Source organism: Ceratotherium simum, chromosome 21 (assembly GCF_057802395.1).
Source record: "Ceratotherium simum simum isolate JZ-2026a chromosome 21, ASM5780239v1, whole genome shotgun sequence".
NCBI classification, from domain to species: domain Eukaryota; kingdom Metazoa; phylum Chordata; class Mammalia; order Perissodactyla; family Rhinocerotidae; genus Ceratotherium; species Ceratotherium simum.
The window spans coordinates 14,283,589-14,307,213 of NC_141920.1; the positions used below are offsets into that span (position 1 = coordinate 14,283,589).

Genomic DNA, 23,625 nt, shown 5'->3' on the forward strand with positions numbered 1-23,625 from the left:
GGGTGGGAGCGTGGAGACCCCAATCCTAATTCCTGGGATAAATGCTGGTGGTTTGAATGTTTTGAGACCCAGGCCTTTTGCTTCTAGCCTGGGCGTATTTTTCGACTTTGTAATTTAGCCTATATATTTTTTCATGTTCCTGTCTCTTCGGGAAATTGTAAGATTTAGTGGGGAGGTCTGACAAGTGCTCTTTGCCTTGCAGAATTCAGAACTCTGGGTACCCTGCGGACCACCTCCATCCTGAACCCCATGTTAACAAGGAGAAACTTGCTTACTTGTCTCTGGGTTTTTGTTGGTTGGCCCATGGGGGTAGATTGTAATTGTGTCTAAAAAAATGCTTTTTTGTATCCCCCAATAGCACGACAACTGGAATAGTAATTTGACTTAAAAAAAGAACAACCTAGTGTTTTAAAAAACTCCTTTAGGAGTCTTACTTAACACTTGGTTTGAAATCAGGTGTGGGTTCCTTCCCCTCCACCCCTGCATAAGGACGGGGGATTGTCTTAAAGGTGGGTTTGTTGTTAGAGCTTCTAAATTGCTGCCCCCATGGGGCAAGTTCTCAGTCTACCTAAACGTGAACGTAATTTGCTCTGTTTCAGCTTGGCTGAAGAGGAAATAAAAACAGAACAGGAGGTGGTTGAGGGCATGGATATCTCTACTCGCTCCAAAGGTGAGTAAAAATCTTGTATTATCTATTCCAGAGCAGAGAAGGAAATTGGAATTTCTTTTTCTTCTTGTTGTGGTGCAGTGGAGTGTGGCTCTGTGAGCCGACGTTGCAGCAGTCCTCCGATTTTGAGATGTGGAACCTTTGATGGATGAACCTAATTTATGGAGAAATCTCCTCCTTTTGATTTTCTTTCCCTTGCGTGTCTGTGTAGGTGTACCGACTTGTCGGGGGGTTGTCCCGACAGTAAATTTTCCGTGCCTATTGTGACTGAAGGTAGCTGGCTACTTCTCTGCAGGGTGACTTTCAGGAATCAAAATTTAAATAAAGCATGTTCTAGAAGCAACCAGTCTCCAGCTACTGCTGGGTTTCTGATTTTAATAACAGGCCTCTTTGGAATCGCAGAAGAGGAATGAAGTTGGCCCACTTGTTTGGAAAACGATGGTCTTGGTTAGAGATAAAAAGGAAATGTAAAACTTTCTGGAATGCTGGGACCAGTATTTGCATTTAGGACAAGATTTAGCAAAGTAGAGCAAACACGGTTTATCTTTTTATTCAGAATCCTGTATTAGACTCCTCAAAATCTTCTAATTGTGGGATTGGTACTTTTCATTTGGTCTGTGTGAGATTTTACGAGGCTTCCTGAAAGGAAGCAGTTCCCCACTTTTGCCTTCAGGGTGCTTTTAGAAATGAGCTGCTGGCGCGTTTTTCATATCTTTGGTTGATGAAAATGCTCATCTCCAAACTTAATGGTTGCACCAAGGTGTTGTTATTCCTTCCGCAATCACTGAGTGCCTGCTCTGAGCACGGGGCCCTGTGTCTTGGTCATGGGGAAGGGCTGGAGAGAGGGTTATTACAGACTCTGCCAGAAAGATGCCGATCTAGCCAGAGTGTCACAGAAAGGGGCTCTCTAAAGGCATCTGAGACGACAAAGCCTTTTGAGGATTTTTATAAGACTGCGTGTCATTTTGGGTAAAGGTAGGGGTCAGGTAGTCAAGAGTGTGACCTGGGAAGTGGGAGCTGGCTGTTGTTGGGGCCTGACCTGCCGGGTGGGGGCCTGGCATGGTTCAGAGAGGAGGGGGAGGCCCCCCAGGTGAAGACCAGGCTGCCCCAGTGGGGGCCCGTGGGGGGTGCAGCAGGGAGAGGAGGGTGGGCTGAGTCATTGGCTGCCGCCCCCCCCTTCATCACAGGCCCCGTCCAGCCCCTGAGGCGCCATCAGCACTTGTAATGGCGAGGAGAGCCACCGGGGAGTTTTGAGCAAGGAAAGAACCTTCCGGAAGGGGTGTTTCGAGACGTTGTTGATGAGGGAGCGTGTTCTAGCCCCCTTGTGGTCAGAATCGAATGTGGACAGAGAGCCCAGGGACAGGGAGCTGGGAGCTGGGGGCTTTGTTCCTGCTCCACCGCTCACTCTCCCGCGGGGGCTGGGGCACTTTCTGTCTCTGTTCCTCTGTTTTCTTGTCTGTAAAATGAGGTGTTGGATTCTTAGATGTTTTCCCTCTTGGGCTTCTCTTGTAAAAATAATACTCACCGACAGTTTTATGAAGGCAGTGCTTGTACTGGGAGCTTTTTCTTACTGACTTCCTCAAATCTCCTATAACGTGGGTGGTGGTTCCCACTTTGCAGATGAGGAAACTGAGGCTCCAAATGGTAATGTCTCACAGGTGGTGAGTGCAGGGTGGGATTGAACCCAGGCTCTGCCTCCAAGGAGGCACTTCCTTCATGGGTACTCAGTGCCTGGAATGCCCAGTAGCCCTGTGTGGAGAGTCTCCAAAGGGGTCCAAGTCAGGGATCAAAAACCAGGGCGGCAGCTCTGCTCAGACTCCTCCTGCATGTGGAGACCCCCCTTCTCTTCCCCTTAAGTGTGGACGCCTCTTCTCATCTTCTTTCAGACCCTTGGATGCTCCTAGCTCTTCACCAGGTGGCATTTTCCTCTGACTGTGCTGCCCGAAATGTGACCTCTCTGGGATCATCGTTGTCCCTCTTTCTCATCTGCCCCACTCTAATTCTCTCCTTCCAGCAGCCAGGGTGATCTTGAAAAACATATCAGAGCCGTCTCACCTTGCTGACTCCTTCCACTGACCTTCCAGGGCCCTTAGGCTCAAGTCTGCAGTCACTGTGTTTTTTTTTTTTTGTGAGGAAGATATCAGCCCTGAGCTAAAATCCATGCCAATCCTGCTCTTTTTGCTGAGGAAGACTGGCCCTGGGCTAGCATCCATGCCCATCTTCCTCCACTTTATATGGAAAGCCGCCACAGCATCCTGACAAGCGGTACATCAGTGCGCGCCCGGGATCCAAACCCGGGCCACCAGCAGCAGAGCACACGCGCTTAACTGCTACGCCACGGGGCCAGCCCCCTGCAGTCACTGTGACCTACTTACCGGGGCAGACCTGGTCAACTTCCTTCACTTGGTGACATTCTATTCACCTCGGACCATTTCTCCCTGACTCCACTTGAGCTACTTGACTTCCTCCCCTCCACACCCCCCCGCCCCCCCATGCCCCCTCCCCCTGCCCCCGTCCTTTCCTGGGGGCCCCGTGTATCTTGTGCCCTTTTCTGGGAACAGGCTGCCCTGGGTCCTGCTTCCTATTTCTCCTCTCTCAGATTCATCTCAGACGTAACGAGAGGCCTTCGGCAGCCACCCAGTCCAAAGGAGCCATTCCGTCATATTGTTATATTTTTAAAAATAAACTGCTAATTTTAGAGCAGTTTTAGGTTTCCAGATAAGTTGTGAAGATAGTGCAGTGTTTCCATATCACCTTCCTGAGTCCACTCGCAGGCACATGCACAGATGCGCGCGCGCACACGCACACACACATGCTGTGGTACATTTGTCACAATTAATAAATTGATATTGGTATGTTGTTACCAACTAAAGCCCATGCTTTGTTCAGATGTCCTTAGTTTTTCCACTGTGGCTCCAGGATCCCATCTAGGACACCACATGACATTTAGTTCTCGTGTCTCCTTAGACTCCTCTTGGCTGTGACCATTTCTCAGACTTTCCTTGTTTTTGATGACCTTGATGGTGTTGAGGAGTACTGGCCAGGTATTTTGTAGGATGCCCCTCAATTAGGATTTTTCTGATGTTTTTCTCATGATTGGACTGGGGTAGACTGGGATTATGGGTTTTTGGGAGGAAGACCACAAGTAAAGTGCTGTTTTCATCATATCGTATCAAGGGTACGTATTATCAACGTGATTTGTCACTGGTGATGTTGACCTTGATCACCTGACAGGTAGTGCTTGTCAAGTCTCCCCCGCCCATGCTGTCCTCTTTGAGAGAAAGTCACAGTGCCTGGCCCACCCTTACCGAGTGGGAAGTTATGCTCCGCCTCCTTGGGGCCAGAGTATCTACATGAGTTATTTGGAATTCTTCTGTATGAGAGATTTGTCTCTTCTCCCCCATTTATTTGTTCAATTATTTATTTATATCAGCGTGGACTCAGTTATTTTAAACTTTAGGTTATAGTCTAGTGCTACCTATTTCATTGCTCAAATTGCCCTAGCTTTGGCCATTGGGAGCACTTTCATTTGGCTCCTGCGTCCCTCTGACATCATTGTGGGGTTCATTCATTGATTGAACACTTTCTGACTGTCTGCCACTACAAGATGCTCTAGGCTCACGTTGTCTATTTTCTTCCACAACCCTAGAATTAGCCATTTCCCCCAGGAGCCCTGCTTATTATTGGAGAATAGCACTAGAAACCAGGGTCTGGGGGCTCGATGTGCTCATTGCTACTGAGGTGTCTTTGCTTCTAGGTGCTCTCAGCTGACAGAGCAAGGAAACGTGTGTATACAAACCCATTGTATATACATATCTGTGAATATTTCTGCCTGTATCCACCTGTGTCTATATTCAGGTAGACATGAGTTGGTACGCTTGTCTCCAGGTCTGATCCATTACACATGGATCCTTCCAGCCGTCTCCCCTTGTTTGTCTGTGACCTACCACTCCCACGGTGAGAAAGCTGGCTCCCGCCGTCTGCCGCTTGTTTGCTATTTTCTGGTGCGTTTTTAATCCTATCTTCACTGTGCAGTTTGAGGAACGGGAACACGTGTGTACACTGTGGGACCACAACCCGGGTCAAGATAATTGAACATTTGCAGCGTTCCAGAAGGTTCCTCAAGATTACTCTAGATTTTCTGTAGCCCTTGTCCACGACCTTGTACTTCTTATTTGTTGGCGTGTTGATGGTGTCCTCTGCCAGAATTGAGGCTCCTTCTTGCCTCAGGCCTTAGACTACTGTGCTCAACCCCCCTTTCCATCCGAGAGCAGGATGGCATGGAGGATTAAAAAAACCTGGGTTCTAGAGCCAGGCTCCCTGGCTTGCCCCCTGCCTAGCTGGGTTATTCTCTGTGACTCAGTTTCCCCTTAGACGTGGGATGATGAAGGTAGAGGATTATGGTGAAGACTCAATTTGTTCACACGTGCAGGGTGCTCTGAACTGGGACACGGGGAAGGCTGGGGACTGTCAGCCGTGGTTAGAGTTGGCGTGGAGCGGGGATGAGCTTGTATTGATGAGCCTGTCAGGCGGAAGCCCTCCTCACCACGTTCTGCTTCCCCCACTCACAGCCTCTAGGAAGACGGCACAGAGGTAAGTAGGGAAGCCATGCCCAGACAGTGAAGGACCGTGGAGGGGTCTCAGGCGGGCAGACTCGGGACAGGCTTCCTGTCCTCTTGGCCTCTGTGACGTCTGAAGAAAGCCAGTCTGCAGCTGTTTGGGCCAATTTTCCAGGGCCTTTGGAGCCCCTGTTCTGGTGGGGAATCTCTGAGGGGAAAGGGTCATCTGGTTTCGCAGGAGACCTTTTTCTCTCCCCAGGGACTGCCTTGGATGGCTTTCTTTGTGTGGAACTCAGCTCCCATCTTCCGGGGTTGAGTGGCCAGGTGACTTGTGTGTCTAGGGAACCTTGCTGACAGAGCCTCTTGGGTCAGGTGAGGAAATCACATGTGCAAAGCCCTGGAGTTATGATGCTGGGTTGCTGGGTTTCTGAGAGCTGAAGTCAGCAAGGTCAAAATGCGATGCTTGCAAAGGCTGACCGGGATGAAGGCGTACCTCTCTTTCAGTCCTGATCGTCTCAAAAGCCGTGGTGTGATGATCTGGGCTCACTGAACACATACTTATTCCTCCAGCCTGCTTTTCTTGTGGTTTAGGAAATTCATTGCTTTGGTCCCTGTGTGACACCACCCCGGTCAGGGTTCTTTGGTTGTGAGCAATGGCGGCCAGCTCTGGTTACGGGAGCAGGAAGGGAATGGACTGTAAGGTTGTCCGTTGGCTCATGGGGTTGATGGGAAGACTGGAGGTCCAGGGCTGCTCGGGGGAGCAGAGCTAGTGTACAGGTCCTCAGGATCAACAAGGAGGGCAAAGTCCCCAGGGAGAGTTCCTCATCTAGTGTCATGTGCCTGCCCTTTGGCCAGGGAAGGGCTGGTGTCTGGACACCTGGACCCACCAACACTGCCCCCACCGGGGAAGAGATAATTCATCAAAAGTAGATGAGGTGGCACTCAGGCATCTTGGGAAAGTGGCAACATTATTCTCTACTTGTGGGTAGAGGAGGCATTGTTCCTGGGAAACTTAGAAACCCTGACAATAATTGGCTAAGAATTCTTTAATCCCATTCCTACATCTAGTCCGTATGACCTTTCAGGTTCTCGAACTAAATTTCAGTTTGTACACCCTCTTCTCCCTGACACCTCCTCACTTATTAACTGAGTAATTCCCAAGCCAGTCATTGCCATGAGGCCAGCCCTGGCATTTACTGGAGCATTTTAGTTCTTGGGAGACAAAGCTTTCGAGCTTTCAAGATGTCAGGTTGACATTTGTGTCCGAGGGTAATGATCTGCTGAAAGATGCTCAGGAGTAAATAGGAAGTACCGATAGTTGCAAGTGTGTTTGCCTAGCTAATATTTTCTGAGTACTCATTAGGTGCCAGGTATTGTATGCAAATTACTTTATTTGATTCTCGTAATAATGCTGTGATAGAGGTGTATTGTTACTCCCATTGTACAGTTAAGGAAACTGAGGCTTGGAGGGATTGATGAAGTGGTGAAGTAGAGAACTGGGGTCAGGTTTTAAACTTCTGTACTCAGTCATGAGCTCTGTCCGAGGGTTCCAAGTCAGGTGTCTGTAGGGGCCAGCAGGCGACCAGTGAGTGGGCTGCCATCTCGGGTGCTGGGGCCTTTAGTGGATGGGAGAGTGCCTCCATCTGATCGCTGACCAGCAGGAATATGGCTCACCCAGGGTTGCCAGCTGGGATTTTTTTTTTCCTGTAAAAACGCGTGATTTAGAAATGTGGTCTCTGCAGCCCAGTTTCTGGAAGACCATGCAGGAACCCAGTAAAACATATCTCCAGGTCAGAAGCGGCTAAGGGCTGTCAGTTTGCATTCTCTGTGTGAGGCTGGTGACAGCACAGTTTATTGCAGGATTTTGGCCACACTATGCAGGAGTCAGAACAAGCCCCTCCACGGCTGGGGACTTGTCTGAAAAATGATGGACTCTGCAAGTTCACGTCTCCATACAAAGGCTCTTCCGTTTGGGCTGCTTGTGTCTCAATCCTGCCGTGTGTGCATTTTGTGGTAATGGTTGTGGGGTGTGGATGCCGGCTGCTAAAGCTGAAACAATTTTTAAAAATGTCTGTGTAATGTCTCCTACACAAGGAGACATTGGAAACCATGCACAGATGCAGCGGAAGCCCAAGATATTAAAATCTTGAACAGTGTCATTCTTGCTGAGATTTGCCTGAGTATGGATGTTTTCTGAGACGGGATGCTGGAGAATATACAATTACAGCAATTTGCTAGCCAGCCCCAGACCTTAATTAGTACAGGATCCTTCGTCTCACTGTTGTATGTAAATTAAGAGTCTTTCACAAAGGGATTGTTTATGAGGACAGCTCTGAGATAGAGACCTTCTGTTATTTTTTTCAAGGAAACTCTTGAAGAAAATATAACCATAAACACTTAAATCACAGGGCGATGCAGAAGTGCTGAGGATTTTTCTTTTAAAAAATGAACATCAGTATTTTTAACTCCATTTTGGCTCTTCTGCCTCTCCTACTGCCCAAGAAGTGCCATCCATGTACTGTGCAATGGAAAGAATTTATTTGCAGGTTAGATAACTACCAGATTGTTCCTCTCCCAACAAAGTCTAAAATGCGCCGGAAGTCTGAAGATGTTGGATAATGGCTTTCCAAATGAGAAATCTTCTACCTTCTCTTGCCCAGCGTAGCATCCACCGTGCATCTGTTCGTGGAATCCTGTCGGCACCGTCTGTGCAATTTAGCTTTGTGGTTCACTTGTGGAAAAAGTGTGTTTGCCCGGTGTTTGAAGCCTGACCCACGTTATATGATTTTGTGACTATTGTTTTTCTAGAAGACTGTGATCTAAAATTGACCGTTTCAGCCTTCGGTTAAAAAGAACCACCTCTCCTTTTTCCTCCTCCAATGCCTGTAGAATTAACGTTCTAGGTTTGAGGCCTTTTAGAGATCCTGGCACTTTTCTGCCTGGAAGTTGCAAATAGGAGTTACTTCATTTTGCTCCATTGACAGTGGATCCTTTACTGTTGACTTGAGGGGAGCAAGTTTGGAAAGTCCATGTATCATGGTGGGGTGAGTACAATGTTACAAGGCCCTCTCAACACCCCACCCCCCACCCCATGTTCCCCCCAGCTACCCCCGGCTTTCCTAGGAACCTAGAGATGCAGCGTTTCACAGACTTTTTTTTTTACAGCTTTATTGAGATATAATTCACAGTGTACAATTCTCCATTTTATAATTTTATTTATTTCTTTCTTTTTCCCCAAAGCCCCAGTAGATAGTTGTATGTCATAGTTGCACATCCTTCTAGTTGCTTTGTGTGGGACGCGGCCTCAGCGTGGCCGGAGAAGCCGTGCGTCAGTGCGCACCTGGGATCCGAACCCGGGCCGTCAGCAGCAGAGCATGCGCACTTAACCGCTAAGCCACGGGGCCGGCCCAATTCTCCATTTTAAAGTGTACACTTCAATGGTTTTTCATATTTTCACAGAGTTGTGCAACCATCATCATAATCAATTTTAGAACATTTTCCTCATCTCAGTAGGAAACCGCTTACCCATTAGCAATCACTCCCATTCACTGCCCCTTTTCCCAGCCCCTGACCACCACTTGTCTGCTCTCTGTCTCTGTGGATTTGCTTATTTTGGACATTTCATATAAAAAGAATCATATGCGACCTTTTGTGTCTGACTTCTTTCGCTTAGAATAATGTTTTCAAGGCTCATGCTCATTGTAGCACGTATCAGTACTTCATTCTTTTTTATGGCTGAATAATACTCTATTGTGGATATACCACATTTTGTTTTATCCATTTATCCATTGATAGACATTTGAGTTGTTTCTACTTTTTGGCTATTATGGGTAATGCTGATGTGAACATTTTTTGTGTGGATGTCTGTTTTCGTTTTTCTTGGGTATAGACCTTGGAGTGGAGTTGTGGGGTCATAGGGTAGCCCTGTGTTTACCCTTTGGATGAATGCACAGACTTGGGAAGACATTCAGCTGTCTCCCACATCTACTCTCTTGATCCTATATCTTTCCTTCTAGCAACACTTCCTATTTCTGGCCGCTTCTTCAAAGCCAGACTTCTTAGAAGTGTCTGTACTCACATCTTGGTTTCCTCACCTCCTTCTTTGTCCTGCCAGCTGTGTGGTGGCTTCCACCCGGTCCTTGTATAGGAACTGTTTTTGCTGAGCCTCCTGCAGACTCCATGTGCCTTGTCTGGTGGAGGTTTTCAGCGCTCGTCCACCTTGATCTGTTGGACACTGCTGATCATTCTTGTCCTGGAAACCGTCTCTTCCTTTGGCTCTTTTGCCACCGTGGTCTCGGTGTTCCTCCTATTTCCCTGGCAGCTTCTCTTCTGTCCAGCCGTCGAATGTCGATGTTGCCGAAACCTTGGGCCTGTTCTCGTCTCTCCCGGCATGTTCTTCCCATGGGTGATGTCGCCCACATCTGTAGCTTTGACTCAGAAAGTTATTTCCAACCTCGAATGTTCCTGAGTCATGATGCAGAGGGCCAGCTGCCTATCTCACCTCCCTACCTGTTGTTCTTGGGTGTCTCCGACTCAACATGTCCAAACTGATTTCCCATCTCAGCCTCCTGCTCCCCTCCCACCCCCAACAAAACACCTGCTTCCCCACCATGATGAATAAGCCAGTGTTCTGCCTGTTGGCTAGGCCAGGGATATGGGACTTATCCTTAAAACCTTCTGTCCTTTTGCCTTTTTGTGCCATTTTCTTACAATATTATATCCTAAATATCATTCTTTTTCAGGTTATCACCATTGAACTGCAGTAGTCTTTTAGCTGATCTCACTGTCTGTTCCCCCAGTCTTTTTGAAAGGGTCATCTCTTCTGGCTACCATCTCCTACCTTAAACTCTTAAGTGCTTTCTCCTTGGCTTTAGGATGAAGATCAGAATCCTAAAATCCTCATGTGCTGGCCCCTGCCCACATTTCCAGCCTCCTCTTTCCATGTTCCTCTTTTCTCTCTACTTCAGCCACACTGATTTTCTAGATCCTAGAAGGAGTTATCTCTGGCCACAGGGCCTTTGCTCATCCCTGGAAGATCCTCCTCTCTCTTTTCTCCTAACCTCCACCTGCCTTGATTCTAAGGTGCCAAGTGAGGGTGGGTCCTGCCTTTTGTTTTTGCTCGTCCTGTTTTACCCGGTGCCCATTTTGCTACCTCTCTGCCTGTTCTAGTTGGTGTGTGATGAATATTTATTTTGAATAAATGATCGAATGACTTGACTTTGTCTATCACATAGATAGAACTTTTATCCTAGAGAATGAAGTAAAGCAGACTTTCAGCTAGAGAGGATGGCTTTGTTTCCAACATAATCTGTGCCTGGAAATAATTACCCAAGCTCACATGTCTGCTCTCTGAAACCATTGGTGGACTGTCTTTCTTTCCCCCCAGAGAGATAGCACTCTTTGAAATGGCCCCCTTCCCTCTGATTTCTTTCCTTCCCAATATATTAATACCACTTCTAGGAAGCCCTTTCCAAAACACAAGTCCATTGTCCTGTTCCTTGCTTTAAATTTCTAGTGGCTCCTGAAGACCACAGTCTTTAACTCTTTTTTTTGGTAAGAAGATCAGCCCTGAGCTAACATCCATGCTAATCCTCCTCTTTTTGCCGAGGAAGACCGGCTCTGAGCTAACATCTATTGCCAATCTTCCTCCTTTTTTTCCCCCCAAAGCCCCAGTAGATAGTTGTATGTCATAGCTGCACATCCTTCCAGTTGCTGTATGTGGGACGCGGCTTCAGCATGGCCTGAGAAGTGGTGCGTTGGTGCGTTGGTGCGCGCCCAGGATCCGAACCCGGGCCGCCAGTAGCGGAGCGCGCGCACCTAACCGCTAAGCCACGGGGCCCGCCCAAGACCACAGTCTTGAGCAGAGATTCAAGGCTGTGCTTGTCTGTCCCTTCTGGGCTTGGGTCAGCGTCCCTGCAGACCCTGCCCCTCCTGTACAGCCTGCCAGGCCACGGGTTAGTCCTGTGATGGATGTACCAAGTTCCCTCCTGCTCCTCGTGGAGTCACACCTGGGTAGATCCTTCCAGACGGCTCTCCCTGAGGACTGCTTTCCCCTGGCCTTCTATACATCATTGGAGACCCAGGCCCCCCTCTTTCTGAGCCTTCATTTATACCTCCTGTGGTGGAGTCCTTTAGCTTCCAAAGTCAAAATCACCCTGGAAAGTCCCTTAAATTGCCCTTGAAAGTACAATAATCAGCTCTGATCAGACATTCTTATGCATACTAAAAGTTTGAGAATTTCCAAGCCAGGATAAAGGAGGAATCAAGGCAAAGTCCATATACACATTTCTAGGCGTCGCATCATTATGCCTCGAAGGTAACTACCAAATCCCTCAAGTAGGGATGGGTGGAGTATTCTCAAGTGTCCCGCTCCCCTGCTGGGGTTGCTCCTTTGTTAAATGTTGAGTTTCTGCAGCTTTGCTGTCTGATAAGGTAGCCACTAGCTGTATGTCTGCTGTTTAAATTTACATTCATTGAAATTAAAAAAAAAAATGCCTTCCTCACTTGCACTAGCCACATCTCAAGTACCCAATAGCCACATGTGGCTAGAGGCTGGTGTATTAGCACAGATATAGAACATTGCCATCATTGTAGAAAGTTCTGGGCTGGCCCTGTGGCTTAGTGGTTAAGTACATGCGCCCTGCTACTGGCGGCCCGGGTTCAGATCCCGGGTGCGCACCGACGCACCGCTCGTCCCGCCATGCTGAGGCCGTGTCCCACATACAGCAACTAGCAGGATGTGCAACTATGACATACAACTATCTACTGGGGCTTTGGGGAAAAAAAAGGAGGAGGATTGGCAATAGATGTTAGCTCAGAGCAGGTCTTCCTCAGCGAAAAGAGGAGGATTAGCATGGATGTTAGCTCAGGGCTGATCTTCCTCACAAAAAAAAAAAAAGAGTTCTATTGCATTGCCATCATTGTAGAAAGTTCTATTGCACAGCATGCCTCTACACCTTTAATACATTAATGGATGTGTTGTGCTTTACGCTGTAGGTGAAAATACCTAGCCAGGGACTGGCATGGCATTGAACATGGTCAATAAATAATTATTGTATTGGAGTCTTAAGTTTTGCTTGATCAGTTTGTTACCTCACAGAGATGGGGTTCTCTTGCCCGATGCGTATAAAAAGCCAATTATTACGGCATCAGCTTTTGAGAAAAGAAAAAGCTTTATTTTGAGGTCGACCAGCAAGGAAGGAGACAGGAGACAAAGCACTCAAATCTGTCTCCCTCATCCAGGGCTTGGGGCAAAATTTATGCAATGAAGGGCAGGGCAGTCTGAAGTGTGGAGATAGATGATTGGAGGTGAGAAGTGGGGTAATTGATGATCTATGCAAGTGTAGTGAAGCTTCATGGTTCTTCGTAGGACGAATGTTCACAAAATGGTGGTGTTAGTATGATCTGAGGGTGGAGTTTTCAGCCCTTTGATATCAAAAAGGTCACTTATCAGGCATTTGCACAGGCCCAGTTGATGGGTTGGTGGTCTTAACTGGCCTGAACTGGACAAGAGGTCCACTCTCAGTTCCTGAAAAGCAACTCTTAGTTACTCTGTTGATAAGATGGAGTCAGTTGAACTGTTCCTAGTGGGCCCGTGGTTACAAGTCCCTTCTGGGACTGCTCTTTTTTGAAAAGTTCTGCGAACGGGCTGGCCCCGTGGCTTAGCGGTTAAGTGCGTGTGCTCTGATGCAGGCGGCCAGGGTTCAGATCCCGGGCGCGCACAGACGCACTGCTTCTCTGGCCATGCTGAGGCCGCGTCCCACATACAGCAACTAGAAGAAAGTGCAACTATGACATACAACTATCGCCTGGGGCTTTAGGGGAGAAAAAAAAAAAAAAAAAAAAGAAAAGTTCTGCGAAGAGAGAATGTGGCTATCTTCCTGTCTTCCCAAGTTGGCATTCTTATCGAGGCCCCACTGAACTGCCTTTCTGCCAGGCCCTTTGGGATCTTGGTGCACTGGCTGGGGGAAGAATAAATACCACAAGGTGTGCTGGGCCACCCTCTCCCCAGCCTTCAAAATGCTCTATTGTAGAATTCATTTACCTGTGTGTCTCCTCCCCTGGACTGATATGGAGACCAGGTCTCTCACCTTTTTAACACAGGACTAATGATTTTATAGTAGCTGCTCAATCAATGTTTTTTGAATAAAGAATCTGTTCCAAGAAATATGAACTAATTAAATTTAAGGGAAGAAAATGGTTTATTAGATTTTCTTTTCAAATGATAAAATCAGTGTATCTCCTTGCAACAAGCCAAAGTATACCAAGGAAAAGCTAAAAATCCTCTCCCGCCAGGTAACCAATGTTAACAGTTGGATATGTTTTCATCTATACTTTTCCCCTCTGTTGTAAAAATAAAAATATAAACTTATACCATGATGACGTTGGACTGTCTAGAACTTGGCCATCCCAGCAAAGCATCCCTTATCTCTTATCCCTCTACCTTGCCCTTCTCTGCTTTACTTTGTCTTTAAGGGATTTTCAAGGTTAGATTTAATTATCTTGACAGTTAAGAATAATGGAGGCCTTGGCAAACAGGGAATTTTGTGTTCCATCCTAAGTGGGGGACAGCCTGGAGGATTGTTCCATGTGGAAATGGGGAGCCAGTATGGCCAGATCTTCTGATTTTTTTTTTTTTTTTTTTTTTGAGAAGCTAGTAACCTGGATTTCTAAAGGCAGTTTCTCCCAATTTTTATATATTGACAACTAACTTAAATTTTAAAAGTGTCACGCAGCTGTGGGCGGACTGGATTCAGTCTGTGGTCCTTCAGTGGCCACCTCCAGCCCAGGCCCTGGCTGTAGTTTCCTGTAGACTGACTTCCTGGCGATTGCTTCCCTTCTAGATCACTGGTTCCTCTCGCCAGCTGTCACCAGGGCCCTCTTCCGAATAAGGCTGACCGGGCTTTGTCCTTCCCCTCCTTCATCACCCTCCAGTAACTCCCCATCCTCACACAGGAGTTTGGGGACTGTCTTTCAAACCAAGCTGCTATTTCTTGGGTTGGGACCAGAGATATACTAGTAGTTGGTGAGAGTTGTTTGACAAATATGAATCTTTAAAATCTAGGCTCATCTCAAGCCTGGTGAGATGCTGACACCCTGAGAAGCCCCAGGGACCTAAGATGGAGACAGGAAAGAGCAGATTTCATTTCCCTTGACTCATGCCTATTGAGTTGGATGATGGGAAGATGAACTTAAAAAATCATTTTTTACTTTCCCTTTTTGAGGCCCAGCCCATATTGCTGCATTCACATAGATAAGTGCCTGTGTGATGGGCCCTTGTTTGGCATTGCGAAGCAGAATTGGAGAATCCAGGCGCGGATTAAGGGAGGTGTTGAAAAGAGGTCCTCAGACTTGAAAGGGTCTGATAAGAAAAAGGGCAAAGAATCCCGACTAAAAAAGTTTGGTTAAATGGTCATCTCAGTGGGGGGGTCTCCCAGCGGGCAGTGTGTTTTTCCTGGAGAAAGTCATTCCCCTTCTTTAATGCTAAATGATTCTGAAACAATAGCTCTCCCCAAGAAGAATGGACAGAGCTGGGGATGGGCGGCCTGAGAAAGCCTCTACCCCTTTGGTTTTCAGTAATTGTGTGGAGCTGCATGGCCCCATCATGTTCAGGATATAAAATCCTTACTTAATCCCCTGCTTTTGGGGAAATGGGCTCTTTAAGCAAGAAACAAGAAGAGCTGAGTACCTGTTGAAAAGGGAATTTCCTGCCCTAGTTTCTTTCGGACCCTGAAATGGCCAGTCTCCCTTTTGTGTAATCTTCCCTGTTGACTTCGCAACCCTCCTGCCCTCCTGGTTTGCCGGGAGACGTTCTTAGACTGGGGGAGAAAAACTGGAGTTTCCTGTGAGTCAGGTCTGCCAGTACACCTCTCGGCTTTGTTAACCCTGTCCTGTCACTCATTTAGCTGGTCGCATAGGTGTTCTTGGGGCCTCTCTGAGCCAGGCCGTGTGCCAGGCCCCGGGCTCCAGCCAAGAGAGACAGAACTGAGATTGAGCTCACATTGTGGAGGAGATACAAAAAACTAATGAACCAGCAAAAGAAGAAAATAATTTTTGATAATTTTCAGCTAGAGGCAGCTGCAATGAAAGAAAAGAAAAAAACATTTCAGGATGATATAATAAGGGGGCTGGAGGCTGGGGTGGTCAGGGAAGGCTGGGGAGGTGACATTTGAGCCAAAAGCTGAAGTTGCCAACTATGGGAAAATTAGGCATAGAACATTCTAGAAGGAAGGGCCAGCAAGTGCAAATGAGCTTGGCTTGTTTGAGGCCACTGTGGTTAGGCTTGCGTGAATGGAAGAGAAAAGGTGAGCAGAGCCAGATCCCTGGGGGCGTTGTAGGTCTTGATTAGATGTTGGGTGTCTACAGTAAGCCCCTTGGAGGGTTTTAAGCAGGGACTGCTTATCTTATTTGGGTTTGAAGAAGGCTGCTCTAGAGGGGAAGTGAATAGTCCTGGGGCTTGGATCAAGGTGGCGGCTGTGAAGGCTGAACTGAACCTGAACACTCCTTTGCAGGGTGCTGGCGATGTGCCAGGCACCACGTGGGCGCTTCCACTAACCCTGCGCGGTTTGTCATTCCTCATGCATTGTGCAGATTACTGGGATTCTGAGGCCAGCGCCCTCCCAGCCTCGATGAACCTCATTTGAGAAGGGAGGAGACTGCATTTGGAGGCGTCCAGGGAAGAAGGTCCATCAGGAAGGGTGGGGCAGGGACTGTGGGCCGCCTGGCGCGGTCTGCGTTGATCTGGGAAGAAATCCTGAGCCCTGAAGGGATTTTGAGCCTGGCTTGGTTGAACCTGTGCCAGCCTGAGAAGGCTTACTGTGCAAATTGGTGTTTCTCATCAGTGAAACTTTTTCAGAAACAGGCTGGGAAGAGCTAGTCTGGTGGAAATCAAGGTGAAGATACAGAAAGATTTGGGGAAGCTGGTTTGAGATTTCTGAGTTGATGTCTTTTTTCTGCCCCGGCTCCTTCTCCCCCCCTCAGGGGAATAGTAAAGGTACTAACTGCTGGTGCTTAGACGGTCAGACGCTGTTCACTTTTCAGCCATTGTCTCATTTAATCCAACAACCCTTTTAGAAAGAGTCTAACAGTCACAGCTGAATTGACTGAGGCACAGAGAGGCTAAGTACCTTGCCAAAGGACACAGATCTGGCAGGTGACAGGGCTTGGATTCAGACGTAGTGGTATGGCTCCAGAGCCATACTGAACAACACTGAGCAACAGTGCTGTGTTGATGTTGGCCGATGCCAAGCATGCCCTTAGTGATGGAGAATTACAAGGTGGCGCTCACAGCCCTAGGGAAGGTGGTTGATTGGTGCAGTTAAGGGTTTGGAGTGGACCCAGCTGTGACGGAGTCCCCAGCATGCTGCCTTGACCTTTGTGCCTCTCTGAGCCTCACCTATAAAATGGGTACAACACTACCATCCCTACCTCCTGGGATTCTTGGGAGGATTTGTAACTAGCTTCTCAATAAACAGCAGCTGTGAATCGCATGAGCCCATTTTGAGAAGGAAACAGAGCAGTATTTCCCCTGCCACACCCTCTCCCCCAGTATGCATTCACAGGCTCCTGGTCTTTCTCCCGCTCAGCCTTGTGTCCATCTGTAATCAGTTTCTTATTCTGTATTTCTGTATTGAATATATTCTGCATTCATTCTGTATTTACTAGGGGCATCATCAGGGGCCTGTTTTTCTCTGGGCCTCAGTTTCTTCATCAATAAAATGGGGGTTCTCAGTACTTGGCTCCTTATTAGAACTGAGGTGAGCAATAAATACGTTGATATTTGTATTTACAACAGTGTCTTGCAGACAAGTGGTCAGCAAAAGGCAGCTGTCATGACTGCTCCTTGTTTCTGGCTGCCCTCCCCAGGGCAGGGACCTTCCCCTGACGGCTCCCCAGGGATCCCAGAAGTCTGGTGGTTGCTCAGTGACTATTGTTGACTGACTGGCCCCTTTGTTTTCTTCTCTTTGAAACCTGAAGTCAGGGCTGCCAGGTGAAACATTAGGCATCATTTTCCTTCTTAATGGTTGCACATGCCTCTGTGGGTGGTATATTTACACAAGGTCAGACCTGCTTGGCAGCTCACTGGAAGTTTCTTTATACCACGGTTTCTCACCCTCGGCACTATTGACGTTTTGGGCCTGGTCTTCAATGTGTGGGGGCCCCCCAGTGCACTGTGGAGTGTTTAGCCTCTGTCCCTGGCCTCTACGCACTAGATGCCAGTAGCACCCCTTCTCTTTGCTAATTGACAACCAGACACGTCTCTAGACATTGCCAAGTGTCCTGGGTGACTTGGTTGAGAACCACTGCTTTACACCGTTCTAAACACCTGAGCCCCTTAAAAGTGGCACCTGATTAATTCTGGGGTGTGTTCTGAGCTCCTCCTGGGGGCCGGGTGCTGGGGATGCAGATGTGGTCTTTGGCTGGGGCCGTGCCTGGCATATAGTGAGAGTTACATAAATATTGCTGGTATCATCCATTTCCCCCCGAGGCATTTAGAAATATCTTAAATAGGTAAATATGTGAATGTGATCAGAAGGAATTAAACACCCAGTATTTCCTGGGTGTTCCTCTAGGCCTTTGCAAACCCAGAGCCCCCACAGCCCTTATTTCTTTCACCCAGCTTCTATTTCTGGCCTTTTTTGCTTGAATTTTGTTCCCTGCCTGTACATAGAGATGTGATTCCTTTTTTATTCCATGTTATGGCTGTAGCATGAGGTTTTGCCCTCAGTCCCCTATTGATGACATTGAAGTTGCTTCCCATCTTTGGCTCCCACGAGGCCAGTGGCTACGCTTGTCCACCCTTCTGTGCACTCCTGAGCCTCTAGGCCACAGGGCACATTTTTAGAATACCCTCGTTGATATCCAGGTGATATTCAGCATCCTTTTGACCAGGGTAATTTGGGTGACATTTGGGTCTGAAATCTGCTTCCCCAGAGGAACATGATGAGGTGACTGTAGAGGCCTTCCACCGTCTTCCCTGGTGTCTTAGAGAATTTTCTTGTCTTCATTCAGGTGGCTTTTAGAGAGTCCAGACCCCTGCCCAGGGCGTGTGAGGGGAACGTTGCCTGGTTACCAGCGGCCCCTCTCCTTCATCTGCCCCCTTCCTGAAGCCTCTTATTTCCCCTTTCTTCTCTCAGCCCACTTATCTCTGCTTCAGCTGCTGCCAGCAGAGTCGTCTTTTTCTTTCTGAATTGGCCCTTGGATGCTGCAATTCCCCTTGCAGTTTGAAAGCCACCCACCAGCGCCTTAGCTTTCCAGAACCTGAGCTGGGCGGGGGGGGGCCCACCACACAGCCTCTGTAAATAAGGCAAATGGGTTTACAGCCACCAGAACCAGCCCCTCCTGCGAACCCTCTCCTCTCCTCAGCCAGCTACGATACAAAGGCTGAGGGCAACCGGTCGCTCCACATTTTCTTTGTGGTGGTTTGGCAGAGTTTTAAGGGCCTCAGCTATGTACACACGTCAGACGCGGCCTTCTGGGCCTGGACCTGCTGAGGGGGTGGGTGGGGTGCAGTGGTTTCTTGTAGGGAGTTGGGCCCTGCCTCGCCCTCTTTGTTAAAAATGGAAAGAGCTTGGCATTCTTCACCAGGAAATTCCTGTTGAGATGTTGTCGTTTTTCCAGAAGCCCTCATCCCAGCTGAGGGGGAGAAAGGGCTGCCGTGGTTACAATTGCCTGTAGTTGTTGAGGGCTAAACAGTGAATTCACTTGTAAAGCAGCCTCTTTTCCCTAGATTGAAGCAATTTCTGTCCTGCTTGGAGAGTCTGGAAGTTCACCTTTTACATATGAATGTGCCCTTTAATCATACTTTTTGCATTATTGACTGAGAGAGAGGGAGAGAGAGAGAGAGAGAGACACACACACACACACACACACACACACACACACACTGTATAGTGGGAAGATGGTTTTCTCATTTCCAGGAGAGGCACCTCAGAACTAAAGATAATTTGAAACAATTATTAAAAAACTAAAAACAGCTTCAAAATGCAAACCAGCACAGCTCCCTTCTGATGTTCTCCCTCCAGCCGGCAGAACAATGGCAATTTGTTGTGTTTATTCACATCCGGTGAAATAAATGGCTCTTCGGTGCCGTGCACTGAAGAATTTCGGCTTAGCCAAGCTGCTGTCTGTCGAGGGTGATAAATTAGAGCCGAAAGCCTGGGGACGCGGAGGGACGTCGCCCTGCCTCGGACAGCCTGATTGCAGAGGGGTGAGGGTGTCCTTGGCCCACTGGACGGCCTAGTGCGTACAAGACCGGGGCCGGCCTGGTAAGTGGTGACTCTTAGCCTGTCCTCTTTGCTGCTTCCTCCTCCCCCTGGGAGAGGCCTCTCAGGATCCGGAAGCAGGAATGTCTCCGTGTGTGAGCCTCTGTTCTCTTTAAAAAAGAGAGGCTAGGCCCTCTGAGCAGCAGAGTTTCTCAATGGCAGGTAAGCCCCTCTTCCCAGGGTTACCTGCCCCTCGCTTGCTTTGCCTCCGACGCACCTGGGATTCCTGGTACAAGGACATTTTCCCCAAGTTGAGAATGACTGTTTCGTTCCACTGCCTCTTTCCACTCCAGCCCTTCTTTCCTGGACTGGGTGAGAAGTTCACATTCACACGCAGGAGACCTTCTAGAAGCCCGGCTTAGGCCAGTGCAGCCTTTCTGGAGGAGGCTGTGGCAGGCCCCAGTCAGCCAGGCTGCAGCCTCGTCTTCCAGATGCTGTGGGTCTAGGAGATGTTCCGTGTGTGAGCAGACTGTTCGCTGGGAGTTGTTTTCGCCCATGTTCCTCGTGGCTTGGGCATTCTCTGCTGTAAGAAAAATGTTGCCCCTTCCCCACCCCCCATGCTTTGCTCCTGATTTCTCAGTTCTGCTCTGGGCCTGGAGGAAATGCCGAGCTTTTGTTTCGTTATGATGTAACTACTGGCTGGAGAGGGCCCGAAGATTCCTGGGGAGGGAGGCCTGTTTGGGTACCTGCTCTGTGTCTTTGGGAGGAAACGCTTTGAAATGATTAACCGTGCTCTGCGTTTGCTGCTTCTGGAGAGCAGCGTGTGGCTATGTTTGAAGTAGGCTCTGGAGAGGGCTGGCAATTACCCTGAGTGCTGTCTGTGATCGCACTCGGTGCTGAGCCGGCCTAGGCCTCTGCTTCTGACCCTGCCTTCACAGTTACCCGAGGAAGCCTGGACTGTTCCCAGTCTGATGGAAATGGAGAAATCGTGTCCTGGGCTCATTCTGGCCTCCACTTTATATGGGCTGGCGTTCCCAAAACTTTGAACTTGTGGCGTTGATTTAACATGCTCCTCTGAGAGAGGCAAGCTCTGTTTTTGGAGCAGAGTGGTGGTGGGAGGAGGAGGAGGAGGAGGAAGAGGAAGACGAGGAGGATGATTGTTGGTTTAAAAAGACAGCTACCATTTATTGAGTGCTTACTCTTTGCCAGGTATAATGCTAAGAGCTTCACGTGAATTAACTCATTTAATCCTTCAATAACTCCACAAGGTACCATGATCTCCATCTTACGGAAGAACGGAGGCACAGAGAGGTTAAGTAGCTTCCTTAAGGCCACACTGCTGGGCAGCGGCAGGACTGGGTCCTGACCACTGTGGCACCCTGCCTGTGTCGTCTGTGACTGGGTCTGTCAGAGTGAGCGGCTCTGACTTCCGTGTAGGGTGACTGGCTCGTCCTGGTTTGTGCAAGGCTGTCCATCTCCTGCCAGCCGATGGTTGGTCACCCTATTTCTGCAGCCTGCGATGCCTGTCTCAGCCTGATGACCGAGGTTCTCGTTTCATTCAGGCTCCAGCAGGCTCACTGTGGACATCATTAAGGAAATTTAACACCCACAAAAGCACACCACGGCGCTGGTCCTCTCGGGGAAGCGCCCGGCTTCTGAGCTGGGGCCCTCTCCCTCTCCGGAGGAGATGGTTCCCTGTAATGGTGTGTCATTTCCTAGGCTCGGGAGAAGGGCAAGTGCTGTGACTCAGGCGCTGGATGTGGTAGGGGTGCCTGTGTGGCTTTTGGGCGGCGCTGGATGGAGAAAGGAGTGTTGGGGAGGGGAGATGGCCGTGGGGTCCCCCTCAGCCTGTTTTGTGGTTCTGGTGCCACCACTGGAAGACGGGGAGGTGAATGTGCCTCGTGGGGACTGCCTTTGGGAGAATGGCTTGCGTCATCAGTGAGTGACGCACACGATTTCCACCGTTCTCCCAGTTCCCAGAGCTCCTGTTGAACCCCCCACCCCCATACCACCATCTGCAGTTGAGAAAGAAAACGGCAAAATGCGAGTGTCTTCTTAGAACATAGACCCTGAATTAGGAAGTCGTCTTGCTACAGAGCTGAGACCAGCCTCTCCCTGGAGTGAGGCCATGCGTGGGCCTGGGTTCAAATTCCAGCCCTGCCACTTGTGTGACCTTGGGCAGGTGACCCAGAGGGAAGGACACGAGAGGCAATTTGAACAGTGCCTAGGGGCCGGCCCGGTGGCGCAAGCGGTTAAGTGCGCGCGCTCCGCTGCGGCGGCCCGGGGTTCGCTGGTTCGGATCCCTGGCGCGCACCTACGCACCGCTTGTCAAGCCATGCTGTGGCGGCGTCCCATATAAAGTGGAGGAAGATGGGCACGGATGTTAGCCCAGGGCCGTCTTCCTCAGCAAAAAAAGAGGAGGATTGGCGGATGTTAGCACAGGGCTGATCTCCTCACAAAAAAAAAAAAAAAAAAAAAAAAAAAAAAAAGAACAGTGCCTAGTACATCGTATGTAATAAAAGTCTTCGCTGTTAATACCCTTGGCTCAGGAAAGCTAAGAGGCCGGGTTATCTTGAAGTAAAGTGTCTCTTATGTCAAGGAACATCTAAGAAGGGCTGAGCAGGATGATTTCCCGTGGTTCACAAGACACAGGTTCCGGAAGGATCTCATCACATGCTTGGTTCCTAGTACCCAAGAGACCTTCCCATGTTATTCAGCTTTCAGTGAAATGTCACAAGGAGGGGAGAATTCTGCCGCTTCCTGCTCCATGCCAAGCTGTTTTCCTGAGTCATTCTCTGTCCCTTTCCTCCAGGCAGCTCCCCTCCCTCGCCCACATTAACTCCTTCAGAACCAGACTTATTTTTTGGGGGATGGGAGTGGGAGGCAGAGGGTCACTGGTGGGCCAATCCAGTAGAATCGCAGGTCCTGCGACCTCTTGGAAAGGTCTTTCAAATCAAGAGTGAACCATTTTTCTGGTGATTGTCTACAGTGACTGTCATCATTCCAAGTTTATAGATGAGCTGCGTTTAGCAATACATCCTCGTCAGAATTAAGTCATTAAAGAAGAAAAAAAACACTTGGACTCAGCTTTCTGGAAAAGGTCCTCAAGGCGGCTTTGTTACCGTGGCTACAGCAAGGTCCACACCCACCATTCCATCCCCACCAGTGGTCTAGCCCCCACTGGAGTGGGGAGGCTTTTAAGTCACCATGCTGACCTGCTGTCTCATACCTCTGAAGGACGCTGAGTCCAGCCAGCATTTCCCAGTTTTTCTCCCTGAGAGCCTTCATTGAAAGCCGCTGCTGTTGATAGATGTGTCTGTTGTTCGGAACCTATTAAATTTCTCCTCCTTGGATACAGCCGCCGAACTCGCACGAACTCTGGAGGGAGTCAGTGTGTTGTAACCAGGAACAGAATTGGGGTTTTTATGTTTTGCTGAGACTAGAAGGGTTGGAATCTTTAGGTGCTGCCAGCCTTGGGTGAGACCCTTCCTCTCGCCGAGCAGGACCCCAGTTCTCTTTTGTTTCCCGGTGGCCTGGGCAGAACTCCCTCCCCAGCTCTCAATTACTTATGAGTGTATTCATTTCTAGTGATTTTTTTCCCTCTGTCCCATGAATTAAAGAATTTTAAAGTTAAAAGGGATGTCTTAAGATCCTCTGGCCCTGTAGTTTTTAATTTTTAGAGTTGATGACACCTTTGAGAAGGTGAAGTAGGCGATGGCCCCTCTTCCCAGGAAGTTGCATCCACGCACAGAAACCGTGGCATGTGGATCGTGGGTCCCTGAAGCACATTCATGGACTCCAGGTAAGAACTTCGGGTCTGGTTCCTTTCTCTGCCTCTCTTCCCATTTTACAGATGTGGCCTTGAGGCCCTGAGAAGTAGGGAGACCTCCCTGGGGTCGTCTCCCATTTGGCTCTGTCTTCATTCTCTCGCCTCGCCTCCATGCTTGCCTTCTGTGTCCTTAGGCCTGACCAACCCATAGGTGGCGGTGAGGAAGTGGAGGAGATTGGCCCCCCAGTGTGGAACAGGATTCTCCGGGCTTGAGAACTCAACTCCACCCCACAAACACACACCCTAGAGCATCTCAAGCCAGCGAGCATCCGAATCCTCTGGAGGGCTTGTCAGACCACAGGTCGCGGGGCTCTCCTCTGGAGCTTCTGATTCTGTAGATCTGACGTGGAGCCTGAGCAAGTGTAT

At 48.8% G+C, this 23,625-nt stretch overlaps 1 protein-coding gene across 16 annotated transcripts in view; it reads left to right on the top strand.

Annotated features, from left to right (window-relative positions):
• Positions 1 to 23,625, top strand: part of ZMYND8 (zinc finger MYND-type containing 8) — a 129,754-nt gene that overhangs the window by 21,683 nt on the left and 84,446 nt on the right. For 14 of the 16 annotated variants that reach the window (XM_087445159.1, XM_087445166.1, XM_087445170.1 and 11 more), the window contains one exon: positions 600 to 670. In XM_087445159.1, the coding sequence (XP_087301285.1) occupies positions 600 to 670 (71 nt within the window). Of the gene's footprint in view, positions 1 to 72; positions 510 to 599; positions 671 to 19,164; positions 19,494 to 23,625 lie in introns of those variants that run through there. The other 2 variants (XM_087445164.1, XM_087445169.1) reach the window with 2 other exon arrangements.